The sequence below is a fragment of the Odontesthes bonariensis genome, chromosome 14 (genome assembly GCF_027942865.1).
Source record: "Odontesthes bonariensis isolate fOdoBon6 chromosome 14, fOdoBon6.hap1, whole genome shotgun sequence".
NCBI lineage: Eukaryota > Metazoa > Chordata > Actinopteri > Atheriniformes > Atherinopsidae > Odontesthes > Odontesthes bonariensis.
In genome coordinates this window covers 7,443,594-7,456,633 of record NC_134519.1, presented here as the reverse complement: position 1 = coordinate 7,456,633, position 13,040 = coordinate 7,443,594, and the positions used below count along the sequence as shown (strand labels likewise).

At 41.0% G+C, this 13,040-nt stretch overlaps 1 protein-coding gene across 8 annotated transcripts in view; it reads left to right on the top strand.

The window, feature by feature from the left end:
- pard3ab (par-3 family cell polarity regulator alpha, b) overlaps nt 1–13,040 on the top strand; it is a 316,394-nt gene that overhangs the window by 202,396 nt on the left and 100,958 nt on the right. For 5 of the 8 annotated variants that reach the window (XM_075482726.1, XM_075482725.1, XM_075482724.1 and 2 more), the window contains 2 exons: nt 164–208; nt 11,099–11,329. The exons of 1 other annotated variant lie outside the window; for it this stretch is intronic. In XM_075482726.1, the coding sequence (XP_075338841.1) occupies nt 164–208; nt 11,099–11,329 (276 nt within the window). The remainder of the gene's footprint in view (nt 1–163; nt 209–11,098; nt 11,330–13,040) is intronic. 2 more of the 8 variants (XM_075482728.1, XM_075482721.1) reach the window with 1 other exon arrangement.

Sequence of the window (13,040 nt, the reverse complement as noted above, 5' to 3'; positions counted from 1 at the left end):
ACCCTTCCTCCTCCTCGTCTCGCATGGCGTCCGATCCTAATTGAGATGAAACCCTTTCTGATGTTTGCAGCACTACCTGGATGTTGCATGTGGAATGTGATGTGCACTTACTTAACCCCAAATGTTTGTATCCCTCCTCTCTTTCCCCCCTTTCCTTTAACAGTAGCCGACGAGATTAACCTCACCCCTCGTCCCGAGACCAACGCAGGTAAGGACCGGTGAAATAAAAACTGCCTTCAGCTTTACTTTTTATTCTAAAGGTGCATTACGGGCGTCACTGACAGTCCGAATGTTGTATTTGATGCATATGTTTGTTTGTTTTGTTTTGTTTGTTTTGTTTTATTCAGTCACACAGTATACAACAAATGTGTTCCGTACAATCATAGCATTTTTTTTCTTTTAGTGACTGAAAGGCCTACCGGCTGAAGCGTAATGCTTATATTTAAGCCTGTCCTGTTGAACAAAATTAAGCTACACATCAACCTATATTTTTACAAATACTAAAGTAAGAAGAAAAGTAATAGTAAAAAGAGATGTCATGTGTGCCACTGAGAAACTTTTTGGGGATTTCATTCATCGACATTAAATGAGCTGCTGTCAGTCAGTGGGGTCACATGGCTCTGAAAGGATCGGATTATTGGCTAAATTACAATCAGATTGAGTTATTAAGTGCATGTAGACACCTTAATCTGACTAAGAAATGGGATCGGATTAAGACCCCGAGATAACTGGGTTGAAAGTCACTCTAAACCTGCTTGTAGACGCTGAAGCTCGTGGTGAATCAGACTTTGCGTTCTGCGCATGCTCCAGATTTTTTCCCGGGGTCGTGACCCGGAAGTCGAAGGAGACGATATTCCTGTTGTTGTCGCCGTCAGAAAGAAACAAACAACGCGATGGAGAATGCTCCGTTGGGCATCGAGTTTGTGCAACAAGCAGCTCATCACAGACCAAATGTAGAGGGACGTAGCTTCATCTGGCTCTGCGTTCTCCATCTTTCTCCAATGCCTGAGTTTGTTGTTGTTGTTGTTGGTGAAGAGGTCAACAGGAAGTGGCTCTATCAGCAACAGTTGGAATGGGTACAGCGCCACCTATCATACCGGGGTATGACACGCTTTGTGCCTCTGATCCCATTCATTCACCGCCAGATATCCAAGGAGAATTACCCTTGCTCAACTCATTCTTATTGTAATTTAGCCAATAATCTGATCCTTTCAGTTCCATGTAACCCCACTGAGTGACTCCTGGAATAATCCGATCTGTCACAGGGTGGGACACACATTGCAGGCATTGGATTCCACATATTGATCCAGAAGTGTAAATTCTCCAGCTGCCACGCTGATTGTTTTTTCCAGAGGTTTCCATCACGCCTTTGTTTCCACTCGTGTAGTTTCTGCTTCACTCTTGACAAGACAGATTTGTCCGTGTGCAGAGTGAAGCTTCGCAGTCCTCGCTGCAGTTTAAGGTCGCTGCTGAACACGACTGTGAAAGCAGTCGGGTGACTACAGATTTGATTTTTCTCCCTTTTTGGCTCAGATGCGGCTGTAGCACTAATTGTTTTTTGTGTGTGTGCGTGCGAAGGCAGAGAAAGCTCTCTGTCCTCGGTTAAGGCAGCGAGCTGACAGCGAGTCATCCGTCATTGTCAGGTCTGGTGTATTTTCACTGTCGCCTCGGCTGAATAAAAAAGCCTGCCTCTAAAATCAGCGGCTTGGACCCGCGAACAGATTCTCCTGAAGGGAGGCATTCAGAGAATGATAAACAGATCGACTGTGGGAAGGAGGATGTTTCGTGGCAGTTTACAGAAGATACGACTGTGAAGTCAGAAAAGGTGTGAAACTGAGACGCTGATCGGGAGTTTAATAGTTTTATTGAAACTTTTTCTTTAAGCTGTGTGTGGGCAACGTGAGATGGAGGGATGGGAAGTTTCCAACTTTCTGTCACGATGATGCTGTGAGTCAGAGAAGTTCAAGTTGCTGCATGTTTTAAATTTTATATTTTAGAAGGTGCTTCTCCCAAATGGTGCCGATGAAATGATTGAAACTTTGCATCCCGTTCATCTTAGAACCTATCAAGCCTTAACCCTAATCCCTGATGGGGGACATTTTTGTCCACTTGGGGTGTTCTTTCTCCTCTAATTTCACACAGTAGATAGTGATACTCATCATATTTGGTCCAGTTGTGCATTTTTGACTATTTTTTTCAAATTTCAAACAAACATCATATACAATGCAATTTTTCATTTGTCCTTAATTTCTGAAAAGGGACGTTTTTGTCCCCTTTTAAAATGACCTAAAAACATCATATATTAATATTTTTTTCCACTTTTTTTTTTCTTTCTTTCTTTTTTTTTTTTTTTAAATCGGGCATAAAATTATTTATTTTTTTTAAATCAATGTTGTTGCTGATCATTGACATATTCCAGACCATAATTATCCCTACTCAATAATTCCACTTTGCATTCCATATTTTGAAAATACTGGCACCTAAAGGCTTGAAATTTGGGCTAAAAAGTTCAAATCTAAAGGGTTAAATTTTTGAAAATAATTGAAAACTTGGTAGTTATGATTAGAACTGAAGTGGAATAAAAGATCTATGAAAAAAAAAGCCGAAAAAAATATTAATATATTATAAAAATAATAATATATAAATATATTAGGTCGTTTTAAAAGGGGACAAAAATGTCCCTTTTCAGAAATTAAGTTGCGTTTTAAATCGGTTATGAGGGTTAAAGGAGAAGTTCGTTTTTCTTTTTAAAGCTGCACTTTATTTCTGGCATTCAATACGTTCACTAGGGCTGAGCAATTTTATCGATACTGCGATATATATATATATATATATATATATAGATTTTTTTTTCGATAAAGTATCGATTTTTCATCCACGAGCATAGATTTTTATTTATTTTTTATTCATTTTTATTATTATTATTTTTAATTATTTTTATTTTCAATTTTTATTTATTTATTTATATATAAAGTGCACAGCTCTCACGTTTGTTTCCGTTTGTCTGGCTGTGTTGTCCTTCCGGTTCCAATCAGCGACGATTCATGTCAAATCACACTGTCCCTTTTTTTCAGAAAATTCTGTAAGTGTATCGAATCGTTGGCTGAGTATCGTATCGTGAGATTCGTGTATCGCTACAGCCCTACTACTCACCGATAACAGTTTGGTGAAAGTCGGCGTCCTTCGGAAGATATTTAGATCACTGGAGATCAGCGTATATCCGTATAACGGGAGAGAACAGGGACAATACAGCCTCTAAATAAATAAGGCATTATCTGTCTTTATTTCACCAATACTTTAAGACCAATGAATGAATGAATGCGTACTATTGCATTGTTAGCTCAGATCTGCCGTGTTGTTGTTATCGGGGGGCTTAAAGGAAGCTTTCTACACAGACGCGTCTTGTGGGATGACGTCATCAACGTCATAGTTTTGTGCAACATGGCAGGATATTGATCATATTTTGACGACGATGGAGTGAGTGAGCTGTGCTGCAGCGGCGAGTAGATGAACGTATTTTATGCCAGAAATGAGGTCCAGGTTTAAAAAATAAAAATAAAAAACACTTCCCCTTTAATATTGTGAAGATATTATTTTCTTGATTGATGGATCTCAAACATTATTAATTCTGCTACAAATGTGTAATGATGTACTTTTAGCTGCATTCTTGTGTTTTTTTTGTTTTTTTTTTATAGCTATAATTATAGCTTAGATCAAATCATGATATTATTATCTGTGTATTACCAACACATCACCTCATTTTCAGCCTTTTAGTCAACACCAGTATATCCCAACACCTCTTATTCAGATTCAGATACACTTTGGAGACCATCTTATCAGATTATCAGCTCATAGAGATTGAATTGATTCTGGAAGGTCGTGGAGGAAAAACAATAAAGCTCAATTTATCCTCAAATATCAGACTGATGCGGTTCTGTTGGGGAGTAACATTGAATATATATTGAGATTAATGGACTACTTTTGTGTAGCTTTTGCTAAGCCTGTGAGGTCTTAACCAGCTCACCATATAGCATCTCTTCCAGCCTCCTCTGAAAAGTTGCTCAGCATTGATTTGATCCCACATTAATCATACTTTAGAGCCGGAGTTCCATTCAGTAACTCTGGTTTTCAGGACCTGTTGCTGAAAGCTGAGACGTTTTAAACTCAATCTTACAGCAGACCGACGCTTCTACATCATACGGGTTTAAATTTATCCACTTCACCGTAGGCTCAACGATAAACTAATCGGGGAACAATTACCTGAGCTCAGCTACAGCAAACTTGGGTTTTTTTTTAGACGTAAACATAACAAAAAAGTGATAAAATAGTTGCTTTCTGCCACTCATTTGTTGCTTGAGGATCTCTGTTATGAAACATCCTTCAGATCAGAAACTTATTCTCCAAATTGTACTGGAAAAAATCAAAATCTTACCAAGTATATTTGTCTCATTTCTAGTCAAAATATCTCATTACACTTAACTCATTGGCTGCCATTGACGTCTATAGACGTCAATTTAAATACAACCGTTGACTGCCAAAGACGTCTATAGACGTCAATTTAAATACAACCGTTGACTGCCAAAGACGTCTATAGACGTCAATTTAAATACAACCGTTGACTGCCAAAGACGTCTATAGACGTCAATTTAAATACAACCGTTGACTGCCAAAGACGTCTATAGACGTCAATTGCGTTTTTTTAACGGAGCGGGCTGGGGGACAATCTAGCGGAGTTTGTCACTAAATCTTAGGCTTGTAAACACTAAACAGAGAATATACTGGCAAAATTACCCGCTAGGTGGCAGCAGTGCCACTTTGGATGGGAGATGAGTAAAGATCACATAGATTGTAGAAGAAGACTGAAGCGGCTTTGAAGCCAATGAGACTAATCAAAATGTTTGTAAACTATAATTGCCAAGATTGGAGAAGGAGAAAATGTCACCGGCGAGACGAAACAAAAAATTTAGGCAGCTAACGCTCGAACAGAGCCTTCTGTGCAGCAGAAGTAGTGTACCACTACTATCCACCGACGAGATACCCGGGCCAAGCGGAGAGAGTCGTCGGCGTGCGCGTATTTCACCTCAGCGGAGCGCACCACCAGACAGTTCTGATGACTCAGACAATGCTATGCTATCAAAATACCTTCTCAGTGTTGTTTTTGCTGTTTTATGGAAGGAAACCACTTTTCAGATGTTTGAGGTGTCACTAAAGCAAAAAATGTTAGCATCAAAGTCACTGTTCTGCTTAACAGGTTTCTTTGCACAAAAAGCGTGTTTTCTCCATTTTTTTGGTCAAACAGCTGTTTTTGGTGAAACCAACCAATGTTCTACTGTCTATTACTAAAGGACTGAAAATGGTAGAAACAAACTTTTTTTTCCTGATCAAAGAAGAGAGTCTACTCTTTCTTTTGGTAATTTCGGTGTGTACATAGTCATAAGACACACTTTTCTGTGGGTCTTAGAAAATCAGTCAAAATACTGTAAAACACTTGGCAGTATGGGTCTCTCTGCACTGAAGATGGCTGGCAGCCAATGAGTTAATATAAGACACAACTGACTAACAAGTACCATTTCAGCCAGATATAGGGACTTGTTTGAAGACAATACATCTTGAATATCTATTATGTTAATGAAAAAGTTAAATGTTAAATGAAAAAGTCTTGAAAACAAATAGTTTTGAGTCGGATTTCACATGAAACAAGCTTTTTTTGACATTTGAAGAGGTTTTTAAGCTAATTTCAAGATCACTTTTATCTCAAAAGTCCCAAATATCACATTTTATTTCAAGAAATCTTAACAAGCCGATTTTCACTAGTTCCATTGGCAGATTTTTTTTTTGCTCATTTCAAACAAAAACGTCTTGTATTTTTTTTTTTTTTAACTTATTTTTGGAGGGGCATTTTTTCCAGTGTAGCTCGTTTAATCAGTGTTTTCTTGCATTTCACTCTGCAGGGTATGCAATTAAGTTATTAAATGTTATCAGCGCCCTCGTTTCAAACAATTGTGTAAATCTCATGAGAGCGTTCATTAGCGCTGATAATCAAGTCGCCATCACTGCAAATCAACGCATGTTCGTCATTTATGAACCTTTGTCTTCTCTGAGCGAGTGATCCGTCTTTACGGGGAAGTTCTGAGATGATCTCATTCGGCTGTAATGATTTAGATTAAGGTGGTGAAAAGATGGTGTTTCTAACTTCCTTACACTTCCCCATTCTTGGCTAATAGATTTCATCTTGTTTTATTTAACTGCATGAGGTTTATTTTCACTTTTTAGGCCCCTGGTGTCACTTTACCAGCTCTTTCATTAGATTTTACACTCTCCACTAAATGCAAGTGATCCACGGTACATTTCTGAGAGTCAAAACAGAACCGTCCTGCGGAAGCCAAAGACCGTGACAGCTATGAGATGGGATGTACTCGCACTCGTGCACCGCTCTGTGATTGGCCGAGCAGTTTATTGACACAGGCCGCCGCCACATGTTCGGATGAGGACACCTCAGCGACGGAGCACAATGCTCGACTGTCGGCGGTGGCCAGAACCCGCCTGACATGTCATAAATCTCCTTGAGAAAGTTCCCTGTAACATTCACATTCACAACTCAAAAAAGAGGAAACATCTCGAGATAATTTGCTAATCGGTAAACATGACCGTGCGTTTTCTGTGTATTTTAAACATTTAAACGGCATTTTAGTGGGAAATATTCACTTTTTATTTATTTATTGTCACAACGCCAAACAAAATGTCCTTTATCATAACATCCAACTCACTGATGTCATTGCAGAGTTGAATGTAAACATATGAACGACACAGTGGGATTTACTCATCTAAACTGAATCAATCGCCTCACCGTTGCCAGCTGAGTTCGAACTCTTTCTACCAGCTGCTTCGTGATCCGTTTATATTTGTTATGGCAAAGCTGTCGAGGCCTAAATTAGAAGGATAATGTGTGTCTTCAGATGAATTGTTAGTGCCGCTCTATCTAAATACACTTTAATTATTCAAAGCTGACTGACTGGTTGCCAGATTTGCAATGATTCACTTGGCTGTTTTTATTCCGTTTCTGTCAGACAACGAATATAAACAGTGTTCTCAGACATGATTATTTGCAGTTCAGCACGTCTTCCAATGAAAAGTTGGGTGCCAGACTTTTCATTTAGATTTACGAACTGCTGTGTTTTTTTCGTCCAGGTGGCTTCCTGAGCAGCATTTCACAAGAAGCTATGTTGCCATGTTGTTACTTTAGATGAAGTCCAACTAAAAAACTGACTTGGGCTCAACAACAAACGCCAACAGCCCTAAAATGTCTCTGGGGCATCACTCTTCTGTCTTGTCCCACATTCGATAAACAAGACGCTATGATAGTACTCCTTCGGCTCCGCCCACATCTCGGCCTCTCGGCTCTCGTTCTTCTGCCGCAGACCCCGGGGCCTCTGGCAGCTTTTTGCTGACAGCGACCTGCCAACAGGCAGATGCTTCCCATTACGTGTGAAGCCCGTGCTTCTTGTGCTCGCTGGTTCAGAAATAGTAGTCATGATCATCACTTTTGGTGGACCGCTCTCTCCTTGTTCGGTTACTAAGACGCAGCTTGAGTGCAGGACATCCAAAAGAACACAGAACAGAGAGAAAAGATGTTAAAAATGAATCTACAACCAGTTGTATTGTATCATCCCCCCCAGTGGAAACACGTCAGGTTTGTGGTACCATCAAACCCACAGTGCTGCCATTTGCAAGGCAAGTTTATTTGTACAGCACAATTCAACAACAAGGTGATAAAACAGTAGAAATAAAAAGCATGATTTAAATTTTAAACAAAAAAGAAATAAATAAGAACAATAGATAAAATCAGGAGTTAAAATGTGATTAAGTTTTGAAACTCAAGCTTCAGATTTGGAGCTTTATTCAAATGCAGCTGAAAATAGGTGTGTCTTCAGCCTGGACTTAAACACACTGAGTGTTTCAGCTGATCTGAGGCTTTCTGGGAGTTTGTTCCAGACATGTGGAGCATAGAAGCTGAATGCAGCTCCTCCATGTCTGGTTCTGACTCTGGGAACTGATAGAAGACCGGATCCAGATGAGCTGAGGGCTCTGGAAGGTTCATACTGGGTCAGGAGGTCCCTGATGCATTCTGGTCCTGGACCATTCAGAGCTTTTTAGGGGCTTCACTTTTTCCAAGTTCCTTCTTTGTGTTCCATCAACATTGACTTATCCGTTAACATGTAGACGTTTGTGAATTGAGTCAGAATCTTCGATGTCTGCATCTCAGATTTGATTATCTCTCCCCCCAAACCTCTAATGTCAGGTCTGCCAGCAACTCGAGCAAAACACCCCAGCGAGCTTTTCCAGCTGGCTCGTGTAAACTTATGCTGGAGCTTCTTCTTTTGTTGTTTTTTTTCCCAGTGCGTGAAAATGAGCTGGAACCTGCAGGCTGTCTGCACCTCGTCTTCCTGAGACTCAGGCGGTGATCTGCAGATGTCGTTAATGGCAGATTTAGCTTGAGATGTGTCTTATAAACCCATTAAAACACAAGTAAAGGACTTTAAGGGGACAAAAAGTTTTCATGTTTGTGACCGGATGCCATTCGTCAAACCTCTATTTAAGTGTAAATAATTCATTTTTTCTTTAATACCGTCAGTGAAGTCTGACTGTTGTGAAAGGCAGCAGGCAAAGCCTTTAAATAAAGTGGGTGTGCAGCGTGAAAAGCCCGTCAGCCCGGCTCTCACAGAGACGCTAAGGGAGCAGGACGGGCTGATGAGAATGAATGGGAGGCCGCGAACCCACAAGCTTGTTCACTCTGCATGTATTCAATTTTCTCCTTCTTTTTCCCCCCTTTTCTGTCTTTATATCTTTTTTTTTTTTGGTCAGTGTCACTGAAAGCAACCAGCTTGGACCAGACGAACTATTTGAGAATATTCGAACAGCCTGAGTCGGTCATTTGAATAGATTTGAATACATTTAATCCAAATTGATTTTGTGACCGTTTCCCTGTGTTTAAGCGTATAAAAGCGTGTAACATTATGCGTAGACTGATGATAAAATCAGGAAATCCATCAAGTGCGGGAAGCATAATATAATTTGAATAGGACTGAACCTGCTGAAGATGCAAATCTCATATGAAACATTGTGGTTTTTTTTTTTTCTTTTTCCTCATTAATTAGTCTTTATAAACTCTTTTTTTCCCTCTAAACTTGCTATTTTCCATCTCCTGTGCCGTGACTCCTCATGTTGGTCTGCCAGAAGATTAGCGACTCCTTCATTTACCTTCATATCTCTTCACCTTTTTTTTCATTTATTACCCCCGCCACGCGTGCTCCGAGCATGTGAAAGGTGCCATATGGGAGCAGAAATTATGCCCACGCAACTGTATGAATTGCCTTAGTTTAATTAAACTGTCATGTTTCTCCAGTTTTGCTGATGGTTATTTTCATGTACAGCCTCGTCTTGTAATGAAATTTGCAGTCATTTGGGAGGAATGACACACATACACACACATGAATGCACGGAAATTGATCAGGAAACAGTATCCAGGTTTGATTACAGCGTGTTGATGTCAGAATTTATTGCTTATTGTCCCTTAGGAGGCTGCTCAAACAGGTGCTTTTTTTTCTTCTTCAGTCATTCTGTACCTGTGGTTGAGCCACTAATAAGATTTTTCTTTACCTGCTTATGGAGGTCAGCAGCTTCTTCACGGATGTCCGTGTGTTAGGAAACAGTTTGTGTGTTTCCATGGATGCAGGAACTCATGGAAGACTGCGGTCTGTTCTGATATATGTTTACTGCTCGGTTGTGAAGCATTAACAGCTCCTGTACTGTGTTTTTCTGCAGTGAGCAGGCAGTTTGGTCTGGATTCTTCCTGTAGTTCCTGTTGGCACATGTGTTTCACAGTGGAAAAGATCTGTTAAAGCTAGAAATGCAGAGGGGGGGGTCAAGAGTTCATATTGTTATCAGTTCAACACACTGGAAAAAAATGCCCCTCCAAATATAAGTAAGAAAAACACCAAATACGAGACATTTTTGCTTGAAATAAGCAAAAAATCTCCCAATGGAACTAGTGAAAATCGGCTTGTCAAGATTTCTTGAAATAAGATGTGATATTTAGGACTTTTGAGATAAAAGTGATCTTGAAATTAGCTTAAAAACCTCTTCAAATGTAAATAAAAAGCTTGTTTCATATGAAATATGACTCAAAACAATTTGTTTTCAAGACTTTTTCATTTAACAAGATATTCCAGATGTATTGTCTTCAAACAAGTCCCTATATCTGGCTGAAATAGCACTTGTTAGGCAGTTGTGTCTTATGTTAAGTGTAATGAGATATTTTGACTAGAAATTAGATAAATATACTATTTTTTTTCCAGTGCATGAACGTATCCATGTAAGAAAAGAGTAAAAGGAAATTGCAGACGGACGAAGATGAACTGCCACATTCTCACATTATGTATTCATACTGCACCCATCTACATTGGGCCTCGGTGGGCCTTTTATCTGGTTTTCGTCCAGGTTCTGTGTTGGGTTTCCATCACGCTCGCTGTGTGTGCTGTAGACGTTCACTTTGAGGTTGGAACGTGTCCCAGAATCCAGCAGCTTCACACACTGGACAGATTCTGAGCTCATACTTTAGTTGTTGGTCATGTGGAACTGCCAGGAAGTGGCTTGTTGTCGTATACGTGTCACTTTGCATTGACACTCAGTGGGGTTACATGGCACTGAAAGGATCAGATTATTGGCTAAATCACAATCAGACTGAGTTATTAAGTGCATGTAGACACCTTAATCTGACAAGAAATTTCTGTTTCTCATCCTCTAAACCTGTCCTCTGATGTCATAGTGTCATGTAATCCCTGTGCTAGTTTTGTTTCTTCAGCATCGGATCATCATCTGTTGTCATAAAGAATATTCTAAGATATTTGAAGTTAATTAGATTGGCTTGGTTAGAGTTCAGCTGAGACTGAGGTCAAAGTGAAACGTAGTGGATACTTTAGCATACTGTGTTGAATGAGGGTATCGATGGAGATGTAAAGGCCACCACCGTGGATTTAGGAGACTTTAGGGGTTGCGTTGATTTGTTTCCAACGGTACGTACCTCTGTATCCCTCATCAGGTTCCTCCACAAAGGATGTGGGACCGTCGCTGGGTCTCAAGAAGTCCAGCTCTCTGGAGAGCCTCCAGACAGCCGTCGCAGAGGTTACCCTCAATGGGGACCTCCCATTCCACAGGCCCCGCCCTCGCATCATCAGGGGGCGTGGCTGCAACGAGAGCTTCAGAGCGGCCATCGACAAATCCTACGACCGACCGGCTGCCACGGAGGACGATGACGAGGGCATGGAGACTTGTAAGATACCAAACGTTCTGTAACAGGGTGGAGTTTTAATATCCTGTAAATACGTGAATAAATCCCCAGGTTTGACCCCAAAAAAAAAAACTTCCACCTGAGTCGACATACCTGGAACATGTGGAATGATAAGTCGGTGACTGCATCGATCTTGCATTTTGTGGCTGCTAAAATGATGCCAAATAACAGCTGTGATGATGTCTAACAACGGAACTGATGTGAGCCACTTAAACTCATATTTGTGCATGAGAGTGACAGCGTTCTGACTAATGCTCAATGTCTGGCAGCAGATTTTTTTCTGGGCTTGTGGCGATGGCATATCGATGACTCAGGATGCAACCTCCACCGCACGACATATCAGTGGCATCACCCTGTTAGCGGGCGGCATATTAGATAGGATGTCACTCTACGATAAGCCAGCATCCTCTCAGGAAATTCTTCTCATTTTAAGTCACTGCATCAGAACAACATACAAGAATGTATTCACGGTCTCTGGAGCCTGTTTAAGACCTTTCAGGGATTACAATTCATCCAAAATGAGAACTCACTGATACTACAATCTAAAAGGCTTAATGTTAGAGAGCCACACACACTCGTTAGTTTTTTATGTAACCGTGTGTTCGGTATAAAATGGCAAAATCCCACAGACGGACATTAAAATTAGACATCCGCACATGTGAAATTAAGGAAGGTTGGAATGAAACAGCAGTGTGTGGGTAACTTAAATCTATCTGAAATGGTGACAACACAATGACTCATCAACTATTTTTGGTAAAGTAACACTCCTCAGTACCATAATAAAACAGTAATTCATCCACCGGTGTTGATAATTTTTAGCTTAGGTTGTGTTGGGCTCCTGTGCTTCCACATTAATGGGACCCATAGATTTTCATTTATTAGAGTTATTAGCCCCTTTCACACTGCGACCCGCTACCTTAGCGGGTCCAAATTGCACCTTCGACCCGCGTCGAGCAATGTGAACGCTTGGCGTGTCAGGGTGACCCGTGTCACCTGAAGCCGAGTTCAGGGGGCGTTGCCTAGTGGCAGAGCATCACACGAAACACATAAAATGCTGGGCGTGTACAATGACGTAGACACAAGCCATGCGTCGGAGGTAGGGTTAAATACACCTGTCTGCATCAAATTTTTCAAACAAACGATGGCGGGACACCTTGAGATATCGTTTATGCAATGCAGTTCATGGAGATGTTACTTCACGGTGCGTGGGAAACCGCGCTCTCCCATCTTTCTCGCCAGCCCTTCCAGCAGAGGTCCATCCTTCACCGTCCCCAAAATGTGGCGGAAAATAACGTCCTCTGCTCGGGGGCTGAGGAGCTCGCGGACCTCCTTGTCTCCCCAGTTGGCCATATTAAAAAATGTCTCAAACTTGATGTAGGCTAAAACAAGGTAAAACTTGTCCTCATCTGTCGCTGTTGTTCTGAATCAGCTGTCCATTCTGTCTTTTAAACTCCTCACGTCACGCCCACGTCCGACCCGCGTCGATTGCGTTCACATCAAACTCGGCTCAGCAAAAAGACTAGGGTCCGACGCGGGTCGAAAGGCGAGTCGAGTTGACGCGGCAGCCCGGGTCGGCAGTGTGAACGCAACAGCGGACACGCTAAATTCACGAATTAAACGCGGGTTATTCGGCAGTGTGAAAGGGGCTATTGATTTTCATATGTGTCACAGTTCTCTATTAAAACTACCTGTT